Source organism: Acipenser ruthenus, chromosome 18 (assembly GCF_902713425.1).
Source record: "Acipenser ruthenus chromosome 18, fAciRut3.2 maternal haplotype, whole genome shotgun sequence".
Taxonomy (NCBI): Eukaryota; Metazoa; Chordata; class Actinopteri; order Acipenseriformes; family Acipenseridae; genus Acipenser; species Acipenser ruthenus.
Window position 1 is genome coordinate 33,158,661 of NC_081206.1, and position 15,404 is coordinate 33,174,064.

Below are 15,404 nucleotides of genomic sequence, written 5' to 3' on the forward strand. Positions count from 1 at the left end.
TTGATCCATTGTCCAGTCTATAAATGTGTTGGTGGTCAGCCCTCCCCAAGTACAGGGATGCTGTCTTGAAAGCCCAGCTTGGCTCCAGGGAGCTCAGTGAATTGGGTGCTAGATGTATGGAGAGACACAATGTGTGTCTGTACGGGGGTGAAGGGACGCGTCCCAATCCGCTCTGTGTGTGTGTGTGTGGCTGTAAGGGGGTGAAGGGACGCGTCCCAATCCGCTCTGTGTGTGTGTCTGTAAGGGTGTGAAGGGACGCGTCCCAATCCGCTGTGTGTGTGAGTGTCTGCGCTGGGGTGAAGGGACGCGTCCCAGTCCGCTCTGTGTGTGAAACATGTTTGGAGATCTCACGCTCAGTCAGTAAGACAAGACTTGCTTCCACACGTATTAAATGCAAATAAAACTCCCCGTTGTGTTCATTTGGTGTTTTTCTGTGTCGCATGATTTAAGCTAGTTTCCCCATGTCCAGGCTTTTTTTGTACTATTTGTTAAGTGATCAGTGCTTTATAAAAATGAAGGCAAACTGCAATGCTACCATGTTCCTTTTGAGAATGTCAGGAACCCTGATTATTCAGGGTCGTGGAGTGCTATAGATAGCATTAGGGGTGTTTTCATTGTTTTTCATCCACTGACACAGCCTTGTAATCCCTAGGAGGCTGCAGGTTGTGTGTCCTGTTCCTTGGGTGTGATGGATCTCGACACTGGAAGAATCCTGTGGGCCAGCGATACTGCGGGAGGAGATGGTAAATGGGAAGTTGGGACTTGAAATAAACATTTCTGGGGGGTCACTTCCTATCTTTATAGCCTGGGTTGATTTTCAAACCAAACAAAGTGCTGCATATCTCTAATGTAGAATGCATGTAATTGTCCAGTCTCCTCCCTTCCGTCAGCTTTTCAGTATTCACAGGGTGTGACCATGTAAGGACAGCTTGATTCAAGGGGAGAAATCCTGCATACCTTTGCACTCGCATATAAAAGAATACAAAATAGCTGACCTTTCTGTTTATAACATTAAAAACGAACTCCATGCAAGTACAAAATCAGACGTTCTCACTACCCTTTAAATCCAGCAGAGGGCATTCTTGGAAAACTATCCCAATGTACAATAAAGCAGCAACGTGAACTAAACATTTCGCTTGTACTGTAGAGGGACACCTGACTCATGACAAAGAATGTGTGTTTTCTGATAAACGGTAATGTGTCTGGTGGTGTTACCCTTCCCATAATCAGTATTATGAAGAGATATGTTTTGATATTCAACATATCAATTACAAATCGGACACCTGTCCAGCAATGCCAGGGTTTCTGATCTGGAATGGCACTGTAAACTTCACCCTTGGAATAAACTCTTTCCATCTCAGAGACACAGCTGACATGAGGACCCCCTGGTAATACAAGTAGTAATAAAGACAACAGAAGCCACTTCTTTAAAACCCTTTGCATTTTATTTTCATACATTACTTTGGTACAAGGAGCTGTGCTGTGCTTAGGTTGGCATCCGCACAGACAAGACAGCAGAAACACACGGTCCAGCGCCTCACCCACTTCACCTCCATCACACTAGCACTGCAATCCCTACTGTACAAACCGATCCCCAAAGGTTACATTGTTTCAGCAACGCAGAATTCTACAACAAGCAGACCTGCTCTATCCCTCCCCCTTAAAGAAAAAACAAAGCAGCACACGTTAGTTATGGGGTCAGACAATCCAGGTCAGACAAATATTGCACCTGTCCCGACATGGCTTATAACGCAGAGAACTTCAACCATGACTCTGTCCACACGAAACGGATCCGTGAAGCAGGCATCGACGTGCTCTCTGAACTGGGTTCCCTACACTGGCTTCCGAATACCCTGTGAACATCACCCCATACTGCAGTCCAACGCCGGCGAGTTCAGGAACATGAATCTACACACAAACATTTAGTTAGCAATGTTTCTGCTGGAAATAAAGCTGGTTCAGTGGAAGACTGGTTTGTTGTTTTTTTTGGATTGTACAGTATTTATTTTGTTGGTTATATTTATAAATCGACACCGTCTTCTTTTGGAGGAAAAGCAATTAGACCCGGAGATATTTATTTCAAATGAATCCTCGTTCTGGTTAAAAAAAGAGCCTCCCATAGTAACAGCCAACCCTCCCAAAAAATGCTTTTGAAAAAGGTTCAGTGCAATCACAGCAACCAGGCCCCAGCTAAAGCTGCTCAGAGCTGTCCAAGATTGTTTCTGTAGTAAAGTGAAATAGAGTGTCTAGGAAGCCCAGAGCTGCTTCAGTGCAGCTTTCGAGACTAGGCTGATTTCATTAAGCCATGATTTGCACATTTATATCACCACTTCTTCAGTCAAATGACCTTGTCTGTAAAACATTGAGCATTGCTGATGCCTTTGCAGCAGCACAAAAAAAAGATACAGATAGAAACAAAAAAATAAAAACGCACCAAAACAGATGCACATTCAAACAGTCATCAAATGGGGGTTTGTATCGCCAATACGGGGCCATGCTGAGAAATTACTGCAGTGGAATAAAGCTGTGAAATGAGTAGTCCACTAGTAGTAACGGAGATTAAAATATATTTATATAAGTATTTATATATACTGGGCAACAACCAAACTCATTAAACTGAGTTAACTGGCCCACATCTCAAACCACAGGATTTAGAACAGATCTGCAAATCAAATGTCTACTCTTTCTTTCTTTCTTTCTTTCGGACACAAGCTCTCTTTTGGATATTGGATTGCACATTTCTCGGGTTCAGAAATCAGAAGCACATGAAGCAGACCCGCCCACCCGGCATCGCCTTACAGAGCTCAGCCCTTGAATCTGCCTTCCAGGAAAATTATTATTAACTTATTTCAAAACCAAGTTTTGAAATATCCTTCCGAAATGGACCCTGATCTGTGGGCAATGTAGAAACTGCACTAGCTGCTTCATGAACAGTAAATAAGCATTATATCTACGGAGAGGGTGCGATTTATGTTTTGCTGTGGTTTCACATTTACATCAAATGTACAATATATATAACAGCAGTACAGCCCTGAACGTATCAAGAGTTATTTCTGTACAGCACAGTCAATTAAAATTAAATTAAAAAAAAGCTGCTTTGTAAAGGAAAGAACAACCTGCCTTAAAACTTTACTCAATACAGTTCTACCTCTTTTAAACTTGCATATATTAAAAAAAAAAAAGAATTCTCCCTAAAATTCCAGATCAGTAACAGAGCTCCCGCATGATCAAGCGGACGGCAGCAGCAGCGTGTGAGGATGAGGAGGAGAGAGTCACAAACTGGACTGCTGCTGCTGCTGCTGCTGCGTTACTGGGGCCGGCTCGCAGTCCTTCACCCCCTCACCCTCCCCTCTCATGTACATCAGGAAGAGCGTGACAGTGGAGAAGGTAGCGGCGTTGACCGGGAATGCCCGCAGCAGAGTGGAGGTGAGACCGCGGGTGAACACCAACCAGCCTTCCTTCCGATAGCTCTGCTGCACACAGTCCAGGATCCCGTTATACTGCAGCACCCCACCCACCCCGTCTGCCTGCAGCCTGGATTTGATCACATCCACCGGGTAAGTGGAGAGCCAGGACGCTATCCCGGACATGCCCCCTGCGAGCAGGAGCTTGGGGATCATGTAGGGGTCATCGGGCTCGCAGCCCAGGGAGCGCGTGAGGCAGTCGTAGGTGAGGAAGTAGAATCCGAAGGCGGGCGCCTCGCGGGCGAGCGTGGTCAGCATGCCGCGGTTGATCCCCCGCACCCCTTCCTTCTTGTAGATCCGCACCAGGCAGTCCAGGGAGTTCTTGTAGTGCTTCCTCGTGGACTTGTACTCGCCGGTGCCCTGCATCTGCATGCGCGTCTTGGCCAGCTCCATGGGGCAGCAGATGACGCACTGTATGGTGCCTGCGGCCGACCCCGCGAGGAACTGGTTCAGCGGGCTGTCCCGCCCCAGCTGCCGCATCACGTTGCCCTGCACCCCGAAAACGATGGCGTTGATGAAGGTCAGGCCCATCATAGGGGAGCCGATGCCTTTGTACAGACCCAGAATCTGACAAAGAAAGAACGGGAAATAGCACCAGGAGATCGACGAGGAGACATTTTAAAAGATAGCAAAATTCTGCCAAAACATTATATATTATATATATATATATATGTATGTATGTATGTATGTATGTATGTATGAAGTTTCCTGCCCCAATCTTAACATAGGTCAGACTCTCTAGACTCATTTTTGCAGGAATTGAATGAAACACTCCGGGCTGGCAGCTGAACTGTGTGCAATCGCAAATCACACACACACTGGAATAATAACCACTAGGAACAAAAAAACTAATATGGAAATAAGACTCCCATTGCATAGCAATGTGATCCATTCCTGGTTTTACTAGGAGTTTAAGACACCTGAGTTTGTCACTCATACACTGGGGCTAATCAAGCTCTTAGTAACACCTGGAATGGGTGAAACTGCTAGGCAATAGCAGTCTTATTCCCATCCCTGAAGTGACTATGAATACATGCGCTTGTGGCACAAGCAGCAAGTCACAAGCAAGGCAGCTGTAGCCTGCTAAACTGTCAATGTCTGTGCTGCAGGTTACAAATAAAGTGTCAATGACCCTGGCAGCTCTGTGCTGCAGGTTAGAAATAGCAGAAACTATTAAGAACTAGCCTATTCAAAAACACTGGATTTCGTAATCGTGATTATTTGTTATCTGGATAAATGTAATCCAGCAGTGACAGAAAAACCAGATCAAAATGATCCAGATAAAAGGAATCTTGATCACAAAATATAGGATTACAAAATCCGGATCACTTTGATCCAGATGAAAATTTTTGAAAAACCTGCCCCAGGTCACCTGCTCGTTTGCCGTTCCTCTAGATGGCATGTTTAACGCAGGAGAGAAATACTCGCTCCGCCTCGCATGCCAACGTCTTTCTGCACCGATTGAGGAGCATCAAGTCCTCATAGGTCTCCCCTCGGCTATTTGCAAGTCAGGGACAGCATACTTACAGACTCCTGTCGTACAATCGACTGGAAGCAGTGGAAGGTCCCGCGATACAAAGGCTTGTCTACATTTTGAACCTGAAGTCGGACCTGCGAAAGAAAAAGGACTGCATTAAAAACACAGCAGCACGTTCCTCTCCAGCACCAATCCACACGCACTTCAATCACACATACACTGCTACGCACTTCAATAACACACACGGAAAAGATATGGAATGAATGAATCATATTGAAAAACAGACAGTGGTTTTGATGGCTTCTTTTATCTTTGAAGAACTGGGCTACTCTCTTTGTATTTGTATTTTGCCACACAATCAAGACTGAGAAACAGGAAGTATTCACCTTGACTGTACTTACTAGGTAACTCTCCTGTGAAGAGGCTTATCCCTCACCCACAAATTAACTAACCCCGTTGCTGTTAATGAAGGTAGCCCCTGGCTCAGAAATAAAGGCAGTTAAATGCAAACAAAATGTAAATAAAAATGAAATAAATAACCTCCTATTTGCTGTTTCGACTGAATCGGAATTAAGACTGTGCTCCCTGATGACTGGTGCAGTGTTTCACACACTAGAGCTATAAACCTCAGACTGTGCTCCCTGATGACTGGTGCAGTGTTTCACACACTAGAGCTATAAACCTCAGATTGTGCTCCCTGATGACTGGTGCAGTGTTTCACACACTAGAGCTATAAACCTCAGACTGTGCTCCCTGATGACTGGTGCAGTGTTTCACACACTAGAGCTATAAACCTCAGATTGTGCTCCCTGATGACTGGTGCAGTGTTTCACACACTAGAGCTATAAACCTCAGATTGTGCTCCCTGATGACTGGTGCAGTGTTTCACACACTAGAGCTATAAACCTCAGACTGTGCTCCCTGATGACTGGTGCAGTGTTTCACACACTAGAGCTATAAACCTCAGACTGTGCTCCCTGATGACTGGTGCAGTGTTTCACACACTAGAGCTATAAACCTCAGACTGTGCTCCCTGATGACTGGTGCAGTGTTTCACACACTAGAGCTATAAACCTCAGACTGTGCTCCCTGATGACTGGTGCAGTGTTTCACACACTAGAGCTATAAACCTCAGACTGTGCTCCCTGATGACTGGTGCAGTGTTTCACACACAGGGCTATAAACCTCAGACTGTGCTCCCTGATGACTGGTGCAGTGTTTCACACACTAGAGCTATAAACCTCAGACTGTGCTCCCTGATGACTGGTGCAGTGTTTCACACACTAGAGCTATAAACCTCAGACTGTGCTCCCTGATGACTGGTGCAGTGTTTCACACACTAGAGCTATAAACCTCAGATTGTGCTCCCTGATGACTGGTGCAGTGTTTCACACACTAGAGCTATAAACCTCAGACTGTGCTCCCTGATGACTGGTGTAGTGTTTCACACACTAGAGCTATAAACCTCAGATTGTGCTCCCTGATGACTGGTGCAGTGTTTCACACACTAGAGCTATAAACCTCAGATTGTGCTCCCTGATGACTGGTGCAGTGTTTCACACACTAGAGCTATAAACCTCAGATTGTGCTCCCTGATGACTGGTGCAGTGTTTCACACACTAGAGCTATAAACCTCAGACTGTGCTCCCTGATGACTGGTGCAGTGTTTCACACACTAGAGCTATAAACCTCAGACTGTGCTCCCTGATGACTGGTGCAGTGTTTCACACACTAGAGCTATAAACCTCAGACTGTGCTCCCTGATGACTGGTGCAGTGTTTCACACACTAGAGCTATAAACCTCAGACTGTGCTCCCTGATGACTGGTGCAGTGTTTCACACACTAGAGCTATAAACCTCAGAGTGTGCTCCCTGATGACTGGTGCAGTGTTTCACACACTAGAGCTATAAACCTCAGACTGTGCTCCCTGATGACTGGTGCAGTGTTTCACACACTAGAGCTATAAACCTCAGACTGTGCTCCCTGATGACTGGTGCAGTGTTTCACACACTAGAGCTATAAACCTCAGATTGTGCTCCCTGATGACTGGTGCAGTTTTTCACACACTAGAGCTATAAACCTCAGAGTGTGCTCCCTGATGACTGGTGCAGTGTTTCACACACTAGAGCTATAAACCTCAGACTGTGCTCCCTGATGACTGGTGCAGTGTTTCACACACTAGAGCTATAAACCTCAGACTGTGCTCCCTGATGACTGGTGCAGTGTTTCACACACTAGAGCTATAAACCTCAGATTGTGCTCCCTGATGACTGGTGCAGTGTTTCAGCGTGTCCACCATCTGCAGTCTTGAACTTTGGAAGAAACCCCAAGTGCTTTCATGCTAGGCTGGGAGGCGTGGCAACGGCTGCATTCGGTTGGAATCGATGGTTTCAGACAAGGAGCATCCATACTGCCCATTTTAATTCTACTCAACCAGATCACAAAAGCACAAGTGCCAGGTTTTAAGGCTGACAGTTCCATGTCTCCATAAACCCTCCCATACTGAAATCCTTACCGCAGACGGCCCTGCATACAGATTTTCTTAATCCTGTCCTGTGCCTTCTAAACCATCTTTTCCTTGCTATATATGTAAACAAACGCGCTTATTCAAAATTCATTTTTACCGGCAAGTCGGGCGGGACATCTTGTCTACAGGGGTGTCCTAGAGTTAAAACATAACATTCAAAAAACACAGCTTGTAAGAGTCAATATTGCAGAATAAGAAAAAGATAAGACTAAAATATTAAGCAGATTCTGTTCATGTATTGTAAAGATCACCCCTTTGCGGAGCCCCAGGATTTGCTCAAAGGCTATTCTTGGGTTGGGGTGGGGGGTGGGGGGGGGGGGGGGGGAGTACAGCAGCTTCAGGACCTTCTCATGCATTCCCTGGCATTTGAAATGCAAGCTGTATAGATGTGCGGTCAGGCTGCTCCTGCAAGCTAATGCCCAGCTGCTGAGAAGGGGATAGTATGCCTTCAGGAAGAGGACTCTTCACATGGATTATACACCGTGTCACAACCTGAACAAGTCTCATCAGGCTTGCACAAGCATGAACACGATGGTTTGCAGAATGCACAAATACATGTGCTTTACCTTTGGCCCAGACGCGTTGCAACAGCAGCAGCTGTAATGTTGCCTCCTGTGCATAGTTAGTGCTACAGGCGGCTGGTTAAAGTGCTGCTATGGTAAACAGTAATTAATATGCCAGTGCAAGGGCAGCACTGGTTAATAGCTGACCAAGGTGTCTTGTTTAAGCCAGTTAAGCTTGATAGGGTGACACATGACAGCTCATTGTTCCTCCCTCTGGGTCACTGTCCAGGGTAAGCTGAGTGAGCTTCTTTTGAAGATTAAAAATAACTGAATGAGAATGTTCCTAAAGTTTTTAAGAACTGCTTTTGAAGAGTGTTTATAAACAAATATTCTCGTAGATTAAACGGTGCTTTGAAAATAACAAGGTTAAACCCTTGAAAAAAGCTGAAAACCCAATAATCTTGCATAAGAGAATGCAACTGAAAGGTTTTTAAAATCATTAACTGTATCTGCCACACCTATAATGCATTACCATTGTGCAACTTATGCAAATGTTATTTTACTCTTCCAATACATTATTATTATTATTATTTATTTCTTAGCAGACGCCCTTATCCAGGGCGACTTACAATCGTAAGCAGAAACATGGGCATGTAACCACTGCTGCTGCCTCATACGGTCTCACTTTTTCATTTTTACATTTAATGTGAGCCAATTCATAGTCCTGATATACTGTGCAATATTAAACAAGATGTATTTTGTTTCAAAGCAAAAAGGATGCATTTGTAGTGATCATTAAAAAACAAAACACGGACGGATGTTCCCACCCACCTTGACCGTGTCAAACGGGTGACCGACGAGGACACCTACAGCACCTGGAACGAAACAGAGACAAGAGAGAGAAATTAGACTGCGCAATATAGGGGAGGAAATACACTGCTCCATTCTCCCTCTAGATACAAACAGTTTAGGATCCAGACAGAAGCATCAAACAGTAATGACTGTGGACGGTGTATAGACTTGGAGGTCAATGGGTTCACGAGCTTCCATCAACTGAACCGTTAGTTGGGAATGTGTTTCTGAACACCCATATTGTTCATTAACACAGTACTACACTGCAAGCGCTCAATACACCAGGGCAGACTGGACAGTGTGTTCTGCAAGCTTTCAATACACCAGGGCAGACTGGACAGTGTGTTCTGCAAGCTTTCAATACACCAGGGCAGACTGGACAGTGTGTTCTGCAAGCGCTCAATACACCAGGGCAGACTGGACAGTATGTTCTGCAAGCGCTCAATACACCAGGGCAGACTGGACAGTATGTTCTGCAAGCGCTCAATACACCAGGGCAGACTGGACAGTATGTTCTGCAAGCGCTCAATACACCAGGGCAGACTGGACAGTGTGTTCTGCAAGCGCTCAATACACCAGGGCAGACTGGACAGTATGTTCTGCAAGCGCTCAATACACCAGGGCAGACTGGACAGTATGTTCTGCAAGCGCTCAATACACAAGGGCAGACTGGACAGTATGTTCTGCAAGCGCTCAATACACCAGGGCAGACTGGACAGTATGTTCTGCAGCAGAACAGTAAAAACTACTGCGGGCCCGATTACAGCGTTCAACTTACCACCACGTTCGCTGGTTCAACACGTAGCACAATCCAGTTAAATAAATGGTCTTACACACCTGCTGTGTGTGTGCTAGGATATGATTAGACCCTGAGTTTAGTTAATCATAAACATCTTACATGACCCCTGGTTACTGAATACCAAGCTCCTGCAGCGATATCATACACACAATCTAAATATGGCTCTCAATACACAAAGCTAGTCCAATTCCAACAGCTCACTGCAATGCTCCAAATAGCAAGCCATGCTGGAGGGGCTTGTCTCTAACCCCCAATCACAGCGACTCTCCTAGCCACACCCCTCAATGTAATCAAAGCACCCTTTTACAGCCCTGCCACCCTCTGCTGCAGACCCACCGTGCAGTCCAGTACTTCACAACTACTTAACCTGCCTTGATACGGGTCATTCCACACCGACTCAACCACAGCCGTTGCCAACCATCTCAGGTCTTGCTACAAAAATTCACCTGGGTGTTTTCAGGTCCGCTGAGTTTAGAAATGATTCGGAATTTTTTTTTTTTTTAATTTCCCCTTCGAGCTGTGACCTGGCAAAGGTCAACCTATAGTGAAAAAGTGACCCTGACCAGAAAAATTATCCTGGACTCAACTTAGACGCTACCATCATATGCTAAAATGTTACTATTGCTGTAAGAACCTTAGGAGCCACTCTTCCAAATTTTTTTTTTTTTTTTTTTTTTTTTTAAACACTTTTGGTTTCAAGTCCCCCAACCGGTCATTAACCCCCTCTCAAATTTTAAATTTAGTATTTCTACCAAGTTTAGGCTAAAATAACTCACATGGGGGGGGGGGGGCTCCAAAAAATCATCCACAGATATAATCAAGCAAAACATTTTGGTATCCGCAGATTTTAGATTTGTGGTAGATTTTTGAAGTTGCAAAACCCTACTTGGAAATAAGAAGCTGCCAGCCCTACAATTACAGTAAAGTTATATAAAGCACTGCGGCAAAAGTATTTCTGAGGTCACTTCTAGTAATGCCAGTGGGAGGCACACCTTCATTGTACCTTATTTGCTTAGCTTTGATTCCTATGCAACAAGCAGTCATGTGATACACTGGATTTTCCACTGTACAAAAGAAGGAGCATCAGAATTCAAATCTCTGTGACCTTGTCTATACAATGCCTGCAATTGGTCGCACCTTTCACCTTATTGACAGGAGATTAACTGTAAGACAGGCAGACAATGTCATGACCTCATCACACACGCCCTGCAATTGCAATTGGACAGTAAAGGGGTGTGCATACCTTTCCCCAGAACGAGACAGAGGTGCACCAACGCCTGTGTGTCATGCACTACTGTACATCATCCCAAGTTACAGCACTGGGCCAGGAAAAATAGGACGTTCATCCATATAAAATCCACTGGAAAACCTGTAGAAACACCAAGCCCAAGCTATCGTCACAGAATTCTTCCAGCATTGCTACAACATGTGTTGAAACGTTTAGCACTGCAAATGTGCGGTAGCTGCTTTCTTGAGGCAATTTATTTTTGTACGACCCAGCTTGCTACAGTATGCTTGTCAAAAAACGCGAGCTCTTAGAAAGTTTAAGGATTTCCTAAACCTGAGCCAATATCTACTTTTACAGCAAGCACATCACCTTCCTAGATTCTCATTGGTACTCTGTAAAGAATTACAGTTTTCAGCTTAACCTTTCTACATGCATCCTGCCACTGTTGTTACTGTAAAATCAGAGCTACTTTATCTGTGACACCAGTGAAAATGTAGAGGCACCTGCACATTCCCCCAGTTTGAATGTGTTTCAAAACGTTCTGCAATGCCTTGGACATTTACACTGCCAGTGCTTCTTCTAGAACATGCACGCCGGAGCCATGAGGTGCCAGACTGTGCTCCACTGAAGCTGAAGGAACACAGAGACACTTTGTCAGGAGCAGTGGCTTCAAACCTGGTTCCAGGAGACCTAGGTGAGGCTTATCAAACCCTGTCTCCCTTGGTGTGCCATGCAGTCTCCTGAAACCAAATGGGAGCCATGGTCATCATGCATTGACCTTCCTCTGTTTGGCTTGCTGCAGCTCAGAGTTGGTTCATAACTCTTGATCTTCCTCTGTTTGGTTTGCTGCAGCTCAGAGTTGGTTCATAACTCTTGATCTTCCTCTGTTTGGTTTGCTGCAGCTCAGAGTTGGTTCATAACTCTTGATCTTCCTCTGTTTGGTTTGCTGCAGCTCAGAGTTGGTTCATAACTCTTGATCTTCCTCTGTTTGGTTTGCTGCAGCTCAGAGTTGGTTCATAACTCTTGATCTTCCTCTGTTTGGTTTGCTGCAGCTCAGAGTTGGTTCATAACTCTTGATCTTCCTCTGTTTGGTTTGCTGCAGCTCAGAGTTGGTTCATAACTCTTGATCTTCCTCTGTTTGGTTTGCTGCAGCTCAGAGTTGGTTCATAACTCTTGATCTTCCTCTGTTTGGTTTGCTGCAGCTCAGAGTTGGTTCATAACTCTTGATCTTCCTCTGTTTGGTTTGCTGCAGCTCAGAGTTGGTTCATAACTCTTGAAGGATTGCCTGGGTTTTGCCAGCGAGTCTCAGACTGCAAAGTGTTCGGTGCATACCAGAACTCAACAAGGACCAGCAACGCCACTGAAAATCGTTCCTGATCTCAACAGGGAAGGTTGTTGACCTGCAGCGTTGACTCAACGAACTCGCCGACACCGAGAGCCGGCATGCACGCTACTGTAAACCCTGCCTCTGTTTTCAGCGTTGAGTCAACAGAAACGTCACTGAAACTTTAAGGTCAACGCTTCTGGGTAGTAATGGGGAAGACTGAAGACTGACAAACACTTGACAAGCATTAAAAACAATTAAACTATTGTATATTGTACTATTACAATCGCTGACGTATGGCGAATGAAAACAGTCCTTATTATTTTTATGCTGCGTTATTGTGGATGCTGCATTCATTTGCGCTGGGTGGAACGGTGTTGGGTCTCCCTGGTAACAAAAGCGGACTAGTTTTTGACGTCACTCCACATCCACAGCACGAAGGACCGTGCTAGTATAGATAGTTATAATTTAGTAACATGGAAGTCAATGATATACATGTTTTACATACCGGTAGACTGCAGAATCGCAAAAACGTAAAGTGTAATTGTAAATAAAACATTGCACAGTACCACGAGACAACCAGCTACATTACTATAATCTCAGCAAGATAAACCGGCACAGACATCTACAGCTGTGGCCAAAGGTTTTGCATCACAGTTGACATATTGAATTACACACCGCTTTGTAGTTTTCTATAAACTGACATTTCGAAATAGAACACGAGATACTCCCGGTAGACTCTACTGAGATATCATTTTGTAGTTTCTTTGGATTACATGATGTTAAATAAAAGTTCAAAATTACGTTCATTTTTTTTAATGACGTCTCACTCCTAAAAGTGTAGGTGATGCAAAACTTTCGTCCAGAGATGTAAATTCATGGCGGTTTGGATTTAGTCGCATACCCTTAGTTACATCGCCGGACACGGCTTTTAAACTGCACCCCCTGCGTTTACATGACACGTATACTTACTGTAGCAATCCTAACCTTGACTTCTAAAAATCTAAAATATTCTGTTCATAAATATTCAAGGGCAGGGGGTAAAACGACTTGGCTTGAATGATGTAATACTGGAAGGTAGGATTCCACTCCACATTACAAAACATGGCATTCACCCCCCCCCCCCCCCAAAAAAAAACACAACTAAACGCCACATCGCCGCTTACCTCCGAGACATCCAGCTACATAATCCATTGCCACACAGTGTTTTCACTTGAACTTAAACGTATTCAGTGTTTCAGTCTCTTTTAGTCTAGTTGTTTCGTCTTTTCTTCTAGTCTGTCCCTATTGCGTTATCCCTTCTTCACCCACGATGTTTACAAAACGCATTCCTTGCTGCGTCACAGAATATGGAAATCAACAACCGGGTGTTCTAGTGTACAGGCTGTAGTAATATATGTCGTCTTCGTTCGTTCGTTTGTTTGTTTCTCTCTTTTCTTTAACACTGTGTCACACAATCAGCCAGCTCCATTCCGTTTGCTTCTATTTCTGACTGGGAAGGGGAGGGGTGTATAACCCTTTTGTTTTTTTGGAGGAACTATCTGTCCAATGGCGGCGTTGTTAAGGGCTCACACCCCTTCGCGCATCCCTCCCCCCTCCCTTCATTTGCTGATTCTGAGGCCGGCTTCGGGGCGCTGCGGATACAGTTTACAAAAGCCGGCAAATGCAAAGAAACAGAAACAGGTTTCTGCAGACCATACGGAAAATAAGGACACCATACTAACAACAATGGAGATGCAGAATGTTGCGATATACTGTCAGCATGAATGCCCTCACTGCACTAAAAGTCAACATACATTTAAATTTGCATCGTGAGTTCTCAGACGCCAGCACTGACAGACTGCATGAACTTTTCCAGTCCCACACGCAATAATATTTAATTAAAAAAAAAAAACAAAAAAAAAACTATGATATAATTAACTGAGGTCTGTTGAGTTTATTCCTGCATTTATAGTTAATCGTTTTGCATGTTTGAAATTCTGGTGTGTTTGCATTGCCTAAATATTGTTTACCTGTAACCTCCACCTTTTATGGCAGAAAAATAAATAACAAAGTGTAATGACGTGCTTGTTTGTTTTCAAAACAGCAGTTTTTATTAACCGTTTTTCATCCTGGAATTAGGATTAGCAGCGTTCTAAAGCGTTCCCCAGAAATTGAAGCAAATGACCCGCTCGTCCCAAAAGTGTACATTTCTTATACTGTAGATGAATAAACTGGACCTGATCAATCAATAGAGAAACAGGACTGCCGAAAGACACGTACTTCAGTATGTTAACGTGAACACTGTTCAGAAGGTTTCATTCGACTTTATGAAGCAACGCGAGTTCACTATATATAGAGTGGTGTAAACTCCTGGCACCGGCGGTACCTAGCTGTTAAACTCGTCTGACCTGTTTAACCAGCCAGACGTCACTGGCAGCGATTGAACCAATTGAAGTCTAATGCACAGGGAGGGACAGGCGCTCGTGACAGTCTTGCTGCTCTATAATTAGCTCAGTCACGGTATTAATAAACAGCATCCTCCCACCAGCTTCTCAGAACTGTCTAAAGCTGCAATCTCGCTCAGCAGCCAAGCCGAGGGAAGGCTCAGTGCACAGCAAAGGCACGCGGGCATTTAATACATCACATGGCTGGATAGCAAAACTGCAAAGTACATGGCATGAAAATGGATCAATCCCCCTACAGAAACAACAGGCACCATTTCTAACCGTGTAATGCCAGTTTCTGAATCACATGTGATGCAATGCTCAGCCACCCCTCCATATTACAGTGTTTTACACCCAGCCTCACCAGCCAGTGTTTCACATGCAGTACATTATGTGTTGCCGGACAGGGGGGGGAAACATTTTTTGTACAAGAAATGGAATCTAGTTGCATAAATAAAGTTGCTTTTCTCGTTTCAAAATTGCTTGGGCATTACAGGGTTAATGTGCTCAAAACCCAGATAAGCAAATCACAGGAGCTCTTTAGAGGCAGCTTGAGCTGCCAAACAAACCTACCCGCACCTGCAATTAGCGATTGTTTATTTTCACAGTTTATAAGCACAGGGGTGTGTACTGGGCATGACGTCACAATCAGAAATGTTGTTTGTACAGAAAAATTGGACGGTCCCTCCTCTTAATATTTTGTGAGAGCAGTTGAAAAACTCTACTGGTCCTGCACCCTCAACTGGGTTTTAAACCTTCCCTCAATGAAGAATATCAAAACTGTCAACCAGGACTGAATTCCA

The 15,404-nt window shown here is 44.5% G+C and overlaps 1 protein-coding gene across 1 annotated transcript; it reads right to left on the reverse strand.

The window, feature by feature from the left end:
• Window positions 1–1,423: 1,423 nt before the first annotated feature.
• LOC131698702 (mitochondrial basic amino acids transporter-like) lies at window positions 1,424–13,705 on the reverse strand. Its single transcript, XM_058992105.1, has 4 exons — window positions 13,342–13,705; window positions 8,804–8,847; window positions 4,992–5,075; window positions 1,424–4,031 (listed from the first exon to the last, which is right to left on the reverse strand). The coding sequence occupies exons 1-4, from the start codon at window positions 13,367–13,369 to the stop codon at window positions 3,273–3,275; spliced, it is 915 nt and encodes a 304-aa protein (XP_058848088.1). The 5' UTR covers window positions 13,370–13,705; the 3' UTR covers window positions 1,424–3,272.
• Between the last annotated feature and the right edge of the window lie 1,699 nt (window positions 13,706–15,404).

Bases quoted from the DNA above. Each gene is read 5' to 3' on its own strand.
- LOC131698702 (XM_058992105.1), bottom strand. From the start codon at position 13,369: ATGGATTATGTAGCTGGATGTCTCGGAG. The intron at 8,848-13,341 runs GTAAGCGGCGAT...GTTTCGTTCCAG, and splicing joins TGTAGCTGGATGTCTCGGAG to GTGCTGTAGGTGTCCTCGTC. The intron at 4,032-4,991 runs GTAAGTATGCTG...TTTCTTTGTCAG, and splicing joins CGATTGTACGACAGGAGTCT to ATTCTGGGTCTGTACAAAGG.